The sequence below is a fragment of the Crassostrea angulata genome, chromosome 6, assembly GCF_025612915.1.
Source record: "Crassostrea angulata isolate pt1a10 chromosome 6, ASM2561291v2, whole genome shotgun sequence".
In the NCBI taxonomy this organism is placed as follows: domain Eukaryota; kingdom Metazoa; phylum Mollusca; class Bivalvia; order Ostreida; family Ostreidae; genus Magallana; species Magallana angulata.
Genome location: NC_069116.1, coordinates 23645526 through 23663677, shown reverse-complemented (window position 1 = coordinate 23663677; position 18152 = coordinate 23645526). Strand labels below are relative to the sequence as shown.

Below are 18152 nucleotides of genomic sequence, written 5' to 3'. Positions count from 1 at the left end.
TGGAGCTCGCTTAGGCACAAAAATGGGGTACAGATTTAGAATCAAAATTTTTATACGATATAATCTATATCTTTTTATCAGTTGATATTTTGTAAAGACATATATAACAAAAATAGTAGATAATCAAAAGTTCTTTCCAACAAAATCAAGAAAAAAGGGGTTGGCCCCTTAAATTAGGTGCCAAGAGACTCGTAAACTCTATTACAAATAACTTAAAAAGATAAAGATATTGTAATCCATTATAGAAGCAAAGTTGTTGATTATACCAATATCTATTAGAAAAATTCATTGCCACGCCCATTTATTACGTAATTAGGGATTTTTAGGGGCCAAAGAACTTAAACTTTGACGCAATATCTCTAGAGGAGTAGACATATTTTGTTAGGCATTGTAGAAGAGAAAATGTTTGCATTAATGATACTAATTGATTCCATTTATCAAAACACCAATCAATGTCTGTCCCAATAAAGGATCTACAGGGCTGGCCCCTAAAATTTTCAATCATTTGTATCTCAAAAATGAACAACAATTTTAGTTAGGTGTAAGAACAAAAAAAATTTGTATTCTTAAGACCTTTTCAAAGAAATCAAGAAAAAGGGGCTGGCCCCTTAAATAAGGGGCCAGGACACTCGTAAATTCTATTACAAATAACTTAAAAAACAATAAAGATTTTGTAATGCATTATAGAAGCAAAGTTGTTGATCGTAACAACATCTATCAGAAAAAGTTAATGCCTCGCCCAGTTATTACGTAATAAGGAATTTTAAGGGGCCAAATTACTTAACTTTGACGCAATATATCTAGAAAAGGAGACATATTTTGTTAAGCATTGTAGAAGAGGAAATGTTTCCATCGATGATTTTAATCAATTTCAATAATCAAAGCACCAATGTCTGTCCCCATTAAGGATCTAGAGGGCTGGCTCCTAAAACATTCAATCATTTGTATCTCAAAAATGAACAACAGTTTTAGACGGTTGTAAGATCAAAAAATGTTAGTATTCGTGGGACCTTTTGAATGAATTCAAAAAAAGGGGCTGACCCCTTAAATTAGGGGCCAAGAGACTCGTAAAGTCTCTTACACGTACCTTAAAAACGATCAAGATTTTGTAAAGCATTATAAAAGAAAAGTTGTTGATCGTAACAATATCCGTTTGTAAAACTCATTGCCACACCCAATGATGACGTAATTAGGGATTTTAGGGGACCCCAATCTTAAATTTGCTGTATGTGAAAAAGCAAAACACTTTGTTAAGAATTTGAAAGGATATTGACAATCGTATACATTATCTTAAAGGGAGGCATTGAGTGGAAATTCTGAAATTTCATGGTATCGTTTAAAAAATTGAACGGAACACCTACTCGTTACTCGTAACAAGATCGTATCTAGTTATTATTATTACATATTCTGAATCAGTAAGAAGGTCACTATAAGTAGAGTTGAAAACGGAAGACCCCTCTTGTTTTTCTTCGGTTTCTTTTTATTATTATTTTATTTTTTCTGACTCCTTCTCGGCTTTATATCTCAAAACATTTTCATCCGATTTCCATGATATTTTCAGAGCTTTTATAAAGTTAGCATGCCTGAACGATGTACAAGTTTCAGCATTTACGTCAGTTCTGTTCAAATTTGGCGGCCATTTTTAATTTTAAAAAAAAGTGATTTTTTCCGGAAGAAATCTTCGTAAACTTGAAAGATGTCGCTTTTAAATTACTGCTGATAGATGTATCAATTCTATGCTGGACTGGAGGGTTTAAAATTTTATTTATCAATTTTGCTCAAAACCGGAAGTAGTTCCAATCTTTTGGAAATTTTCATTTTTTAAACAAAATAATACAATACTACAGTATTATAGAGTTTGCCATGGTGAATTCAAATCTGAAATCTGTTTAAAAATCGGACGATGCATTGCAGAGATATTGGGGATTAAAAATCGATTTTTTCGAAAATTTTGATTCCGCGTTCTAGGTTTAAAAAATATCGTAAAGTTCAAAGTTAAATTATTTCGTACCAAAAATAATTCGATTTTTGTTAAGTCTTACTTTGATACGTTCGGATTTTTTTTGTAAAGTCGTTCTTGAAATTGTAAAGGTTTTTGTCAACTCGTACTCAGAATCATTCGGATTTTGTTAAGTCGAACCAAGAATTATTCGATATTTTATTTTTGTTTAAGTTACTCTTGTTATTTGTTAATGAACTTTGCTTCTTACAGGAACATCTAGCTTTACTCCTGACATTAACGGAAGACCCACTCGTTGCTTTGCAACGAACTTTGCTCTTGTTATTAATATTATTATTGTTAAGGTCTTCCGTTTCCAACGGAAGACCTTATAGTTTTCGTACTGTTTCTTATTTAGGTCTTCCATTTCCAACGGAAGACCTTATTGTTTTCGTACTGTTTCTTATTATTATTATTTTCCACAAATTTTGTGCACGCAATTTCTCAGAAACTATTCGGCCGATTTCGACCATTTTTTACGTATGATTGCCAGAGGTCATAATTCTACAGGTTTTTTGAAATTTTGAAATTGTCACTTCCGGTACCGAGTTACGGCCGATTTTCTATTTTTTACGACCTATTTTGTGCAAAGCTGATCTGAAACTATCAGAGATATGACTATTAAATTTTCAGGATAGGTAGTCTATAGTTTGAAGTTGTGCACTATTATGTTGTTTTACGCCATTGGAGCCATTTCTTGGAATTCGCCTAGGCACGAAAATTGGGTACGAATGTTTAATCAAAATTTTCATACTTTTTGATCTGTATCTTTTTATAAGTTGATATTTTGTTAAAATATATATAACAAAAGTGGTAGAGAATTAAAAGTTCTTTCCAACAAAATGGAGAAAAAGGGACTGGCCCCTTAAATAACAGGTCAAAACACTCGTAAACTCTATTACAAATAACTTAAAAATGATAAAGATTTTGCAATGCATTATAAAAGCAAAGTTATTGATTGTAACAATATAAATCAGGGAAAATCATTGGCATGCCAATTTATTACGTAATTAGGTATCTTTAGGGGCCAAAGTACTTAAACTTGGACGCAATTTATCTAGAGAAGGGGGCATATTTTGTTAAGCATTGTTGAAGAGAAAATGTTTGCATTGATGATTCTAATCGATTCCATTAATCAAAACACCAATGTCTGTCTCCATTAAGGATCTAGAGGGCTGGCCCCCAAAATATTCAATCATTTGTATCTCAAAAATGATCAACAATTTCAGATAGGTGTAAGAACAAAAAATGTTTGTATTCTTAAGACCGTTCCAACAAAATCATGAAAAAGGGGCTTGCCCCTTTATTTAGGGGCCAAGTTACTCGTAAACTCTATTACAAGTAACTTAAAAACGATAAAGATTTTCTAATTCATTACAGAAGCAAAGTTGTTGATCGTAACAATATCTATCAGGTAAAATCATTGCCACGCCCATTTATTACGTAATTAGGGATTTTTAGGGGCCAACGTACTTAATCTTTGGTGCAATTTATCTAGAGAAGGAGACATATTTTGTAAAACATTGTAGAAGAGAAAATGTCTGCATTGATGATTGTAATCGATTTCCTAATCAAAAGACCAATGTTTGTCCCCATTAAGGATCTAGAGGGCTGGCCCCTAAAATATTAAATCATTTTATCTAAAAAAAAAAATGATCAACAATTTTAGATAGGCGAAAGAACAAAATATGTCGGTATTCGTGAGAACTTTCGAATGAATTCATGAAAAAGGGGCTGGCCCCTTAAATTAGGGACCAAGACACTCGTAGAGTCTTTTACACATACCTTTAAAGCGATAAAGATTTTGTAATATATTATAGAAACATAGTTGTTGATCGTAACAATATCAGTTTGGAAACTCATTGCCACACCCATTGATGACGTAATCATGGATTTAGGGGACTAAAATCATAAATCTTTAATTTGCTGTATGTGAAAAAGCAAAACACTTTGTTAAGCATTTTAAAGGATATTGACAATCGTATACATTATCTTAAATGGAGTGGTTTAGGGGAAATTCTGAATTTTCATTGATATTTTAATCGTATCGTTTAAAAATTAAACGGAAGACCTACTCGTTACTCGTAACGAGATCGTATCTAGTTATTATTTTTTTTCCACAAATTTTGTGCAGGCGATCTCTCAAAAACTGTTCGATCGATTTCCAAAATTTTTTCCACAGATGATTACACTTGATATGAACTTAATACATTTTTGATAATTTTGTTGTCGTCACTTCCGGTACCGATTTATCAGCCATTTTGTTCATTTTTACGACCTATGTTGTGCACACTAAAACTCTGAAACTATATGACAGAAACATGAATATGAAACTTTCAGGATAGGTAGACCATAGTCTGAAGTTGAGCCTATTGTTTTTGTTTTACGCCAGTGGCGCCATTCTTAGGAGCTCACTTTGGCTCGAAAGTTGGGTATGAATTTTGTCCCCCATTTTTTGTGCACAAGATTTCTCAGAGATGGCTCGATAGATTTTCTTGAAATTTGCAGGAGTGAAAGAACAACATTGTATTCTCAGGAATTTATTTCATTTTTTCCAAAGTTCATTTCCTGTCGTCCATTTCCTGTCCCTAGGAAAAAAAACTAGTTTCACAAGGATCTCAGATTTGGCAGATAGTATCGATATTTCATTGTATCATATAGAACTAATCGGACGGAAGACCTATTCGTTACTCGTAACGAGATCTAGTTATTATTATTATAATTATTATCATTAAGGTCTTCCGTTTCCAACGGAAGACCTTATTGTTATTGCTTTGTTTCTTTTTCCCTATTCTTATTAAGGTCTTCCGTTTCCAGCGGAAGACCTTATTGTTTTTCTTAGGTTTCTTTTTCCCTATTATTATTATTTTTTTCTTACCGATTTTGTGCACGTGATTTCTCGGAAACGGCTCAACCGATTTACGTCAAATTTTCATTTCTGATAGGTATTGATCTGAACCTTGTTGGAAATGTTTTTGTTGATGACGTCACTTCCTGTCTTGAGATATCGTGGATTTATCAGTTTTTATAGGGGTATTTTGTCAGGAGAACTCCTCTTTTACCATTTAAGATATGATGTTGAACTTTTCAGGGCTGATAGACGAAAGACTGAAATAGGGTCTAATGGTCATTAATCATCTTTATCTCAAAGAGCGCCGAAGCTCGCCCGAGCTTGAAAATTAAGATAAAAAAGGCGTCATGATTTTTCTTGGTTTTCTTTGAATATCTCTTTTCTTGAAAGCATTTTGTTAAAACATGTAGAACAAAAATACTTAATTAAATCAAGAGCTTTCATTTCAGATCATGAAAAAGGGGCTGCCCCTTCAAATTAGGGGCTGGGGGGCTCTAAAGTCTTTTAATGATAACTTTTTACCGTGAAATATTTTGTGATGCGTTATAGAAGCAATTATGTTTATTTTTAGGTTATTAACCTAATCATGGCAATCATTTACTCCTATGTTACGTAATTAGGGATTTTAAGGGGCCAAAAGTCCAAAATTTTGATGCTCAATATCTCAAAATAAAGAAACATTTGGATAAGCAATATTTAACAAAAGATGCTCAAAATATTGAGCTTAACAATCTGAAACCATAATTTCCTTAAACGAATAATTACCTAAAACGACCCTCTCCAGATATCTCGAGAACGGTACAAAATTTGTAAACACTTTTTGAACAAAATGTGTTTGAATTAACAAGAGCTTTCATTTGAAATCATGAAAAAGGGGCTTGCCTTTCAAATTAGGGGCTGAGGGGGCTCTAAAGTCTTTTAATGATTACCTTTTACCGTGAAATATTTTGTGATGCGTTATATATAAGCAATTATGTTCATTCTTAGGTTATTTACCTATACATGGCAATCATTTACTCCTATGTTACGTAATTAGGGATTTTAAGGGGCCAAAAGTCCAAAACCTTAATGCTTAATATCACAAAATGTAAAAACATTTGGATAAGCAATATTGAACAAAAGATGCTCAAAATATTGAGCTTAACAATAATCAACTATAATTTCTTTGTTATGCAGTCCCTAAAAGGTGTTACAGGGTTGGCCCTTAACACGACCCTCTCAAGATATCTCAAGAACGTACAAAATTTTTAATTACTTTTTGAACAAAAAGTGTTTGAATTGACTAAAGCTTTCATTTGAAATCATGAAAAAGGGGCTGGCCCTTCTAATAAGGGGCTGAGGGGGCTCTAAAGTCTTTTCATGATAACGTTTTACTGTTAAATATTTTGTGATACGTTATAGAAGCAATTATGTTCATTCTAATGTTATGTACCTATACATGGCAATCATTTACTCTTATGTTACGTAATTAGGGATTTTAAGGGGCTAGAAGTCTAAAGCTTTGATGCTCAATATCTCAAAATGGAGGAAAATTTTGGAAAGCAATATTTAACAAAAGATGCTCAAAATATTGAGCTTAACAATGTACAACCATATATTGTTTTTATCTGGACCCTAAAAGGAGTTTTAGGACCGGATATCAAAACGATTTTTCCCAATTATCTCAAAAACGGTAACCAATTTCTAAATACTTATTAGTAGTACACAAAAATACCTTTTGACTAAAATGATTGAAAAGGAGCTGATCCCTCAAATAAGGGACACCAAAGGTAGACTTTCACCCATTACTTATAGATCCTGCCTCCTTTTCTGGATACGTTTCGTTGATGAAGGTCAAGAGTAAGGTCATTTCATATTCTAAAAATCGGACGGAAGACCTCGTTGCTCGCAACGAGATCGTGTATAGTTATTATTTTTATTTTCTTACTATTTTTGTGCACGCGATTTCTCTGAAACGGCTCGGCCGATCTCAATCAAATTTTCGGATGTGATAGATAGGGGTCTGAACTTGATTTTGTACTGATGACGTCACATCTGTTTTTGAGATATTGGGATTTTTCTAATTTTTATATGGGTATTTTGTCTTCTGTTGTTCTCCTTAACTATCGGAGATATTAAGCTCAAAATTTTACGGTTGGTAGAGGAAAGATTGAAGTTTTGCATGATTGTTGTTTTGTATGTTTAGCACTTCTGGTGCCAAAGCTCGCTAGGGCTAAAAAAATTGACATTAAAAAAGCGTCGTGGTTTTTTCTGCTTTTCTCTCTTTATCTTTTTTCTGGAAAATATTTTGTTCAGACATGTAATGTAAAAAACAAATTATTTTTACAAAACCTTTCAGTTGATATCAAGAAAAAGGGGCTGGCCCCTCAAATTAGGGACCTAGGAGGCTCTAAAGTATTTTACCCATAACTCTTTACCGAGAGATATTTTGTAATAAATTATAGAAGCAAATATGTTTATCTTACAGTTATGAAGCCCAGCAGTAGAACGATTTTCTCATTTGTTACGTAATTAGGGATTTTTAGGGGTCAAAAGTCCAAAATTTGCTCACCTATATCTCAAAAAGGAAAAATATTTTGTAATGCAGTATAAAAGAAAAAATGCTCAAAAGGATGTACTTAACAACATGCAACCTTCAAAATTTGGTTCAGCGGCCCCAATAAGGAGATAAGGGACCGGCCCCAAAAACATTCTTTCTCAGATATCTCAAGAATGGTAACGAATTTCTGAACACTTGTTGAACAAAATGTCTTTATAATCAAATGACCTTTCATTTGATACCAAGAAAAATGGACTGGCCCCTAATATTAGGGACCTAAAGGGCTTTAAAGTCTTTTTCCTATAGTTCTTTACCGAGGGATATTTCGTAATAGATTATAGAAGCAAATATGTTTATCTAACAGTTATGTAGCTTAACAGTATAATGATTTTCTCATGTGTTACGTAATAAGGGAATTTAAGGGGTCAAAAGTCCAAAACTTTCCTCACCTATATCTCAAAAAGGAAAATTGTGAAATGCAGTATAAAAGAAAAGATGCTCAAAATGATATACTTAACAACATGCAACGTAAAAAAAAATTTGGTTCAGTGACCCCAATTAGGATATAAGGGACCGACCCCTTAAACGTTTTTCACAGATATCTCAAGAACGGTGACGAATATCTAAACACTTGTTGAACAAAGCTCTTACACCTGAAACAAAACAGTATCTGGCCCTTAAATATAGACCCTCTTTTCCTGTTTTAAATCATGTATAGGTGTTAAATAGCAAAATCAAGATCGAACGTAAATCTCAATTTCTAAAATCAGACGGAAGACCTCCTCGTTGCTCGCAACGAGATCGTGTCTAGTTATAATTATTATCATAATTCTTTTTCTTACCGATTTTTTGCAGGCGACTTCTCAGAGATGTCTCGATCGATTTCATTCAAATTTTCAAGATAAACGTGATTTTATTTGAAGTTGATATTTTTTCATCGATTTTTGAAAATACACTTCCAGTCGGAAGTTATCGTCCGTTTACGATTTTAAAAAGTCAATTTTGTTTGTCAGGTTTCTCAAAAACAAGTAAAGATATAAGGCTGAAATTTTTAAAGATGATAGATCTACCGTTTTTCTGGTGCACCTTGTTCAAGGATATGTCTGCCGTAACTTCCGGTCCTCACCGGAAGGAAATTTGAAAAATTGAATTTTTCGACCTTTTTCATTTTTTAATAGTTTTTTTTAAAATTTTTACACCTTTTAGTGACCTTCTTACTGATTCCGAATATGTAACTTGTTTTAAAATCAATTAAGGCATTTCCGAGAAATTAAGGGTCAAAGTTCTGAAGCGAGAGTCCGAGTAGCTCAGTCGATAGAGTCGTGGACATGGCCCAGGCGACCCGGATTCAAGCCCCGAGTGTCGCAAATTTTTTTTTTTTTACTATTTTTCGCATAGATCTACGATTTTATCTTTGAATTGATAAGTTTAATTCTATCTATTAAAAAATCGGACGGAAGACCCACTCGTTGCTTGCAACTAGAACGATCTAGTTGTATTAATTATTTTTTTGATTTGTTTTCTAAAGGCTGGAACAAATTGTGTTTAAACGAATGGAGTACTTTTCTAAAGCTAGCTGTTCCAGGAATATTCATGATGTGTCTGGAAATTTGGACCTCCGAAGTGACCACATTTTTTACTGGTAAGTTAGTGTTTTCCCATAATCATTTTAGATATGCCTTTTATACTTTATGGTTTAAAATTATTTTAAAAACCAAAAACCATACTTTCTAAAGATTTGGAAAATATTATTTTAAGTCGTTTTTAGACTATCAATGGAATTAAAATTTGTAATATTTAAAACCCCTTTTGATATTTTCATTTTTTTTTCAAAAATTTAATATATTATTCAATATACTCGTATATTCAACAAATGTACTCCACTCCGTTTATTTAGTTATTATGTATTAATTCTTTTGTAGGACTAACAAGTAAAACAGAATTCGCTGCATATGCTAGCTTGTTTATCGTTGGATTGATGATTACAGGTGTATGTACACTTAAACATGCAAAAATATTCTCGGATGTATTCTCTATTTTAATAAGTTTTAACGTATTCAAATTGATAATCAGCTGATTCTTTTTACTAGTTATTAATTTTTTTGTTTGATTTTTATACAGGTCGTCTTTGGCATGTCTGTTGCAGTGAGCATGCGCATGGGTATTCATTTGGGAGCTGGAAATACAGATCAAGCTAATGTATCTACAAGGGTTACAATCGGCTTTGGAAGTAAGTATTTACACTGCCAAAGAAACACATGTCAAAGCTATCAACATTATATACCGGATACATTATTGCCTGGTGGTATTTTAACGTTTCCTATTTTGCATTTTTTTTTCAAACGAAAGAACTAGTTAAACCGAGAACTGAAAATCAACAAGCACATATGCCTGTGAAAAAAATTATTTACTGTAAATTTTTCATATTCTATAAACTGTATTTTTCAAATACTGTTCATTTTTTTTTATAAGCAGGGCTTTCAAAACTAAATTAAACAACTTTGTTTTGCCTTTTGTTTTTTGTTTTTGCTTATCCTGTTATAACAAAGAAGATGCAAGCTATGATGTATGTATATATATACACCATAATTGTAAAAGACAGCATTGTGCATAATATTAAACATTACCCCTACATCGTTACAGTCGAAAGTTGTTATTATTATTTCAACTTTGAGCCATTAGGTTCATTAGCATTTCACACATATAAAAAAATAAAAAAAAATTGGAGGCACGCAAAATGGAAAGCCAATAGCGCTATGAAGAGCAACATACAATTGTTACATAATTACAAACTTAAAGTTATTTTATTTTAACCATATGAAATATTATTATACATATATGGTAAATCCAAAATGGTATTAGATTTAAATTCTAAAAAAATCTGTCTCATTGCATAATGAAGGTTAAACAACAATATTTATTTCAGATTTATTAATAACAGCAAACAATTCTTGGCAATAAACATATTCTTTTTTTTTTATAATTGGAAAAAGTTTATGAAACACAATGTGTATTTTGGGCTCCCATAATTCTCCAAAACCATTTTACAAATCTGGGCCCGGTTTTTCGAAAGGGGGTTAACTCTAACACCGTGTTAACTCTGTGTTAAAGTTAACCACATGGTTAAACGTTTTTCAAAAGCGTATTAGAGTTTAACCATGTGTTAACTCTGTGTTAACTTTAATCCACCCCCAGTACCTTGGTTAAAGATTTAACACAGTGATTTAATCTAGCCACCGGTGTAATTTTTTTGCCAATTCAACTGAAAAAGTTGGTCAAAGAAGCATTTTCAAAAAAATTTAAAGTTTAAAAATCTTACATATGATATAAAATACGGAAAAGCAACCGGCTTGACATGAAAAGTTGCAGTAATCTGTGTGATATATTTATGGAAGAAGGATTTTGCACATGGTTCATACCCCTTATGTTAAAGGATCCCTTCACTGGAAAAGGCTGCATTGAAAAAGGTACTGTTTTTCCCTTGTTTGACCTTCATATTGATTATATTGTTGTTGTCACTTAACACATTAAAAAAAAAATTCCAAAATTATTAGTGAAATGGGTACTGTAAGTACAAAAACATTGTACAATTTTTCCTTGAATTTTTAAAACATCAATGAGAAAAGAATTTTAGATAATAGATAAATATTGAGTGAACATGTTAGCATAATTTTATTTTCAATGTTGGTTACTGCATAATAAGATTTATCTCCCTTTTGACAAAATGCAAGTGGTGGATCATGATTATTTTTAAAACTTCTTCATAAATGTTTTGTACAGTCAAGTAATTGAAAGTTTCTAAAACTATCAGTTTTGGAGTTATTGATATGATTTTTGTGTACATGTATTTCATATTATATCTTCCTTTTCAGGCACGTAGCATCAGCTCTCCCCCCCCCCCCCCCCACATTAGGATTTTGAAATTTTTTTTTTATGCTTGTCAAGATGTTTTGGATGAATCTGCCCCCTCCCTCCCCCCACACACACACTTTCAAAAACGATGCTGCATGCCTGGTTTTCTTTTTAAATTAAATTTCTTAAGAATAATTGCATTAAAATCTTTTGAAGCATTTAATTTCTAAAACTCCATGTAGTTATATTGATTTATTAAATTGAGTGATATTTAAATTTGACCTTATTTATTTCATTTCACTGGGCAGATCCCAATCATGATGCACATATTTTAAGTGTACATATTTGATATGTATTTTACATTATCAATAAATATATTTCTGACAAGTTTTAAGTATCTTATAATTAAAAAAATCATTTGTTCTGTATTTTAAATATAAGAATTATTGATTTTAAGATCTGAAAGAAGGAGAACATGACAGGTGTGAAAAAAGTATTCTGCTTGGTGACACTTACTATGCTTGGTACCTAATTCTACCAAAGCCATATCTCATGAGGCCCACAAACTGCAGCCGAGGAGAAATTTAACCCAACATGCATACCAAGACCAGAAGTGAAATAGAAAGGTTCTTTTGTTTGAATAAGGTGTGATTCTATTACCTTTTTTTTCACTGAAGGTTGGGTATTTTCAGTTGTAGTGACATTTAATTTTTCAAATTATCATGGCATTTCAAAAACAATATATAACAGAGCATTCATATGCTTTAAGACTAAATATTTTAACATTACCTGAAAATTTCAAGGGAAGTATTATATTACATTTACTGTACTCTCAATCAAAAAACCTGAATAGTCTCCATTACTGAATTATAAAGAGTTCAATGTCACCTGGATGTGAACTGCTCTGCTTATACCAAAATCATCATCTTTACATCTTTATGCATATAACTCATATTAGACTCAAAGGCATACAACAGGGTTCATACATGTATACATAAATATGTACATGTTTTCTGATTATGTCCATTTTAAACAAAATTTGTAGTCAAAACTGTTAAATATTTGAAGTGAATTTGAATTAAGTTCAGTCCCAAAATATGACTATATTTGTCTTTATTTCACATTTGTTGTCTTTTTGAATACATTTTATCCATTTTAATTCACAGATTTGCATGTATAATAATAATAATGTAATAATAATAAGTTATTTGTTTGGACGAATTAGGATTTATTCGGACGGATTAGGATTTTTTTGGATGAACAAGTTATTTGTTTGGACTAATAAGTTATTTGTTCGGACGAATAAGATTTGTTTAGACGAAATAGGGTTTGTTCGGACAAATTACGTATTTGTTCGGACGAATAAGTTATTTGTTCGGACTAATTAAGATTTGTTCGGACGAATTAGCTATTTGTTTGGACGAATTAGGAATTGTTTGGATGAATTAGCTATTTGTTCGGACAAATTAGGATTTGTTCAGACGAATAACTTTTTTGTTCGGACGAATTAGGATTTGTTCGGAACGAATTGCGTATTTGTTCGGGCGAATTAGGAATTGTTCGGACGAATTAGCTATTTGTTCGGGCAAATTAGGATTTGTTTGGACGAATAAGTTATTTGTTCGGACGAATTAGGATTTGTTCGGACGAATTACGTATTTGTTCGGACGAATTAGGATTTGTTCGGACGAATTAGCTATTTGTTCGGACGAATAAGTTATTAGTTTATATGGGAGTAATTTAGACTATCTGCTCTGGTAAAGATCGATGTAGATGAAAGGGGGGGGGGTCAAGCCACCCCTTTCCTTCAAATGATAAATTGCTAATAATATAGACATAGGTGTTATATTATCTGATATGTATGCAATATCTGACATATTTTGTAGTCAAGCTCAGTTTTCAAACTCTATCTATCTAAAAGATTGGGGTTATATTATCATGGTGCCATGGGTTTCTGGTAGTCTAAAACTAATGTTAACCCTAATGGTTGTCTCTTAAGTCAACTTTGAATCTATTTCATTTTTAAAATCAGACATAGCATCAAAAAAATTGTCGATACAAAATCAAAGTTCGTCGTCATCATATGCAGTTTTTATTTATGAATAATCTGGATGCCGCATTCGACCAATGAATATAGGCGTTAGATGTTTCCGATAGTATGATTCATAAACAATATTTTTCAATAATAGTTAAGAAAAATGAGATACAACCTTTTGAAAATATTGTATGAAATTGTCAATTGTTGTGTAAGCTTTTATTTCACCTTAAATCGTCCAGTTATTTTAATTTTTTATTCAATCAGTTACATGTATGATCAATTGTATGATAATTGATAACGTTTTTATTTGCGCTCCTAAGATTCCAAACAAAGGAAAACTTTACAAAGCCATATGATAATTATAACATGTAAATACGTCATCAGAGGTCTATTTGACGGACGATAAGTATTTTTTTCATTAAATTCTATTTTTATTATTTTTTTATATTACAGTTAGGATGTTGGGTTATTTTGCTGACTTTATATTATAAAGTATAAGTAAAAATTAGTTTGTTTTATAAGTCACTTAAGTAATTGTACGATCATTACAATTCCACGAAGCATATCAGTTAACTTTGATCGTATACATGTATATGTATAAAGTTAAGGCGAAAGATAATTTCGTATGTCCAGTGTCCCAAGGTAAACAGGAGAATGACTAAATTTTCAATATAAACATCGACAAACGAAATCCACCTGCGGAATCATATATTTATGACTATTGGAAACATTTCTTCTGGCATTGCGCGGAAAAAAAACTTATAGTTACCAAAGAAAAAACCTGCGCTGCCTAGAGTTGGCATACATCTATACTCGTAACTAGAGCCGGGGTGGTCGGGGGGCCTTTGACCCCCATCCGCGCATGATCATGTAAACTGATTAGACTTTTCACATTTATGTATCCATGATTATGACATCTCTCTCTCTCTCCCTCTCTTTCTCTTTCTCTCTCTCATATATGTACCACTATTAATAACTTATTCGTCCGAACAAATCCTGATTCGTCCGAACAAATCCTAATTTGTCCGAACAAATAGCTAATTCGTCCGAAAAAATAGCTATTCGTCCGAACAAATCATAATTCGTCCGAACAAATAACTTATTTGTCCGAACAAATTCTAGTTTGTCCGAACAAATCCTAATACGTCCGAAGAAATAACTTATTTGTCCGAAGAAATAACTTATTTGTCCGAACAAATAGCTAATTCGTCCGAACAAATCCTAATTCGTCCGAACAAATAATTTATTTGTCTGAACGAATCCTAATTTGTCCGAACAAATCCTAATTCGTCCGAACAAATCCTAATTCGTCCGAACAAATAGCTTTTTCGTCCGAACAAATAACTTCTTCGTCCGAACAAATCATAATTCGTCCGAGCAAATAACTTATTTGTCCACACAAATCCTAGTTCGTCCGAACAAATCCTAATACGTCCGAACAAATAACTTATTTGTTTAAACAAATAACTTATTTGTCCGAACAAATAGCTAATTCGTCTGAACAAATAACTTATTTGTCCGAACAAATAGCTAATTTGTCCGAACAAATCCTAATTCGTGCGAACAAATAGCTTATTTTCCGAACGAATCCTAATTCGTCCGAACAAATCCTAATTCGTCCTAACAAATAACCTATTCGTCCGAACAAATAGCTAATTCGTCCGAATGAATAAGATTAATTTTTTTCCATCTGGCCCTTCCACGCCGCCGTAGTCTCCAGCTACCCGGGTGTGTTTGAATTTTATTTTTATTAAAAGCAGGCATCACACTGGTAGGTCTTATTATTTTTTATAATGGTTGAAAAGGTAGTGGAATAAGAAACCAGAATAAGATTTTCATTAAATATGATTGCTTAGCTTACTTTTTAATAAAAACAAGAAATTACATGCAGGACGGCATGTACGAGGGTCAATCAAAAAATACGAAGACAATGCGGCTGTCTATCATATATTTTTCATGAAAGTCATACTTAACAGATTAATCTGTGCACCAACACTTATGTTATTGATATGCGAAGTTTTAGTTCATTTGATGAAACGGTATTTTTGTTACCCCTTTTTAAAACAACATGTTTTGTCACCACGGCGCACGGTAACATTCAAAACATGACGTCAAAATTAAACACGCACAGTTTATAGATATACCCCATCTTTATATCACGCTTAGTCTCTTGTGCCTTTCTTCTTATAATCTAAAATGGCACTGAACCACTTAACATCTTATTTGCACACATTTGCTCGAGAATCATAAGTTTTTCATTTTCTAACCGTGTATATCTTAGTTTACAGTAAGGATAGCCCTGAACGTCGGTTGACGTTACTTCTTTTATGACCAAATATTTACAGATATTCTACCCTCTTTCGGACTGTTTTATATTCAAAATACAATGACTACCACCCCATCAAAATTTATTACAGTTGAACACAAACTTGCAAATAATTGTTGACTTATTTTTTGCACCATTGAGCATTTTCACAGCTTGTATCGGCTTTTTCCTGAGTTAAATCCATTTTATTTGTACTTCTCGTTGCGCCGTGACGTCCGGCGACGTCGATGTTTTTAGTCAATTCTAAAGAGGACTATCTGACTTTAGTTACTAATATCTGTTCGACAAAACAATATATCCCTTCATTATTTGGTACATAGAATACCATGACTATACTAAATTTGAAGTTTCAATATAATTTGGTTTTAAGCCAAATTTATAGAGATAATACTTTCAACATTATATGGTTTATTGTTGACATAACATAAATTTTGACCGTGCGCCTTAAATTCATTTTTGCAGGATTACATTTTAAATAGTTCTTAGATGTAAAGAAATTTATTAACTTTTTTCCTGCAAATTGTCTGAAAGTATTGTTAAATTATGTCTTCCAAATTTAGTAATGTTTTGACGTTAAGTAACATAGCTATGACAAATGTCTTCGTATTTTTTGATTGACCCTCGTATATTTGTCACTAAAAATGCTACAATTCATCCAATTTATCAAAATAGGTCAATTTTTAGTGTCGGTGATACTTGTTTTTAAATATGTGTGAGAATTGACACAAGGAAATTGCCACAATGTTCATTATATCAGGTGAAAGATTTCAAACCCCTGCCTTTTATGAAAATCAATACAAAGGATATACATACAAGGGTATTTCTATGTGATGTGGTGCTTTTATAATGATAATATCATGTAGATACATGCAGTACTGAATAAGGTTTCTTATTAAAAAACAATTGACCTCTAAAAAATTAAGTAAAAATGTTTTGCTGAAGAAGAACCATATGAATCTATGTTAAATAGAGTAAAGTGGAAATGGTGGGTTCACTTAAATGACCATATATTTCTTAAACCTCAATGGAATTGGCAATATGGGGTATACTTTTTCTAAGAATTGCATAAGCTTTCTTATTCTAAGACAAGATGTCTTTTCATAGAATGTTGGTGTAAGTTAAACCCTATGAATTAGTTAGAAATATTTTTTGAGCCTTTGGACTGTGTTTTATGATACATTTACCTTATTAATTTACATATTGAAAGGAATTTATAATGGTATTTTGAAGCTATTACATTGTACTTTAACAGTGTTATACAGACATCAAGAAAGAAAAGGATTTGGAAAATAGCAGACTATATAGGATGGAACCCTGGAAATGATATTGATGTTCAACATATAATTATATTAATATTTCACTAAATTCAAACTTATTGAAATCCCAAAGCAAAATCTTTTTTTTTCTTCATATATGGGAAGTAGAAATGAATTGTGGGTAACCAAGTAATTACCAAGTGGTTAACTCAGTTAACACAGTGTTAGCTAACCAATGCGTTAAATTACTTTGGATCAACAGAATTTAACCACTGCATTAGCTAATCACTTGATTAGGACTTAACATGTCGTTATCCTTAACACAGTGTTAAATTTAACCACCTTTCGAAAAACCGGGCCCTGACCTTATAAATGCTGCCTAGTTGGAACATGCCCTCCTGGTCCTTCAGTCTATGGCAATACAGGATTATAAAATACAAAATGTCGTTTCCATTCGTTTGAACCAATAATTCCTCATTCGAAAAATTCTTGTAGACCTTAATGAGAGACATCCAAGTTCGGTGTTAACCATACCATTATTAGAATTTGATTTCAATCCTAAAACACACTTCAAAAACTTCATAAAACTTTTTCAATATCATTAGCCTGGTTTAATACACACACTTCACAACCATTAAATAAATGATTTTACATATGTTTCAAAGGAAGCCATGAACGGTTCATTATTCAAATACGAATCATTTGCTCTGGAAAGCATGGTTAAGAGACACGTTTGCCCTTGTTCTGCTGACTTTTTTTTTTAGTTTCTAAGAACTTACAATTTTACGGGGATATTGCATCTATGCAGGTAGAGTTATCAACAACATTTAGAAACTCTCAATTGTATGACCAATGTCCACTCGTATGCAATCTATACCTTCATTCCCGAAAATAACAATGGACTTACCTTGCAGACTTAGCTTACTGAATAAATACTGAAAATTAACATTGCTCTTAGAAAATTAGAAGAAATAGCAAAAAGTTTTGTGCTGAGGACATGTTGACCATGCTATTCTTAGTTTTCTTATCCAATAATAAGATATTGTTTTGCAGCTTGTGTTGCTGTCGTTATTGCTGTTCTTTTAGTTTCTCTTAAAGATGTCATACCTCATTTTTTCTCAAATAATGAGTGAGTATGTCAATATTTTAATGCACACGTACTTTCTTATAATATCTGCGAGTTTCATTATGAATATTCTAATATTGACCAACAAACCTGCTTCAGACTGTAAATTATAGGCCATTACAATCGATATTGGTTTTTCAATTACACACTGTTAATCTTACGCAA

The 18152-nt window shown here is 32.2% G+C and overlaps 1 protein-coding gene across 2 annotated transcripts in view; it reads left to right on the top strand.

Moving 5' to 3' along the window:
• Positions 1 to 18152, top strand: part of LOC128188198 (multidrug and toxin extrusion protein 2-like) — a 48257-nt gene that overhangs the window by 27488 nt on the left and 2617 nt on the right. For both annotated transcript variants that reach the window (XM_052859107.1, XM_052859108.1), the window contains 4 exons: positions 8918 to 9031; positions 9312 to 9379; positions 9511 to 9619; positions 17915 to 17990. In XM_052859107.1, the coding sequence (XP_052715067.1) occupies positions 8918 to 9031; positions 9312 to 9379; positions 9511 to 9619; positions 17915 to 17990 (367 nt within the window). The remainder of the gene's footprint in view (positions 1 to 8917; positions 9032 to 9311; positions 9380 to 9510; positions 9620 to 17914; positions 17991 to 18152) is intronic.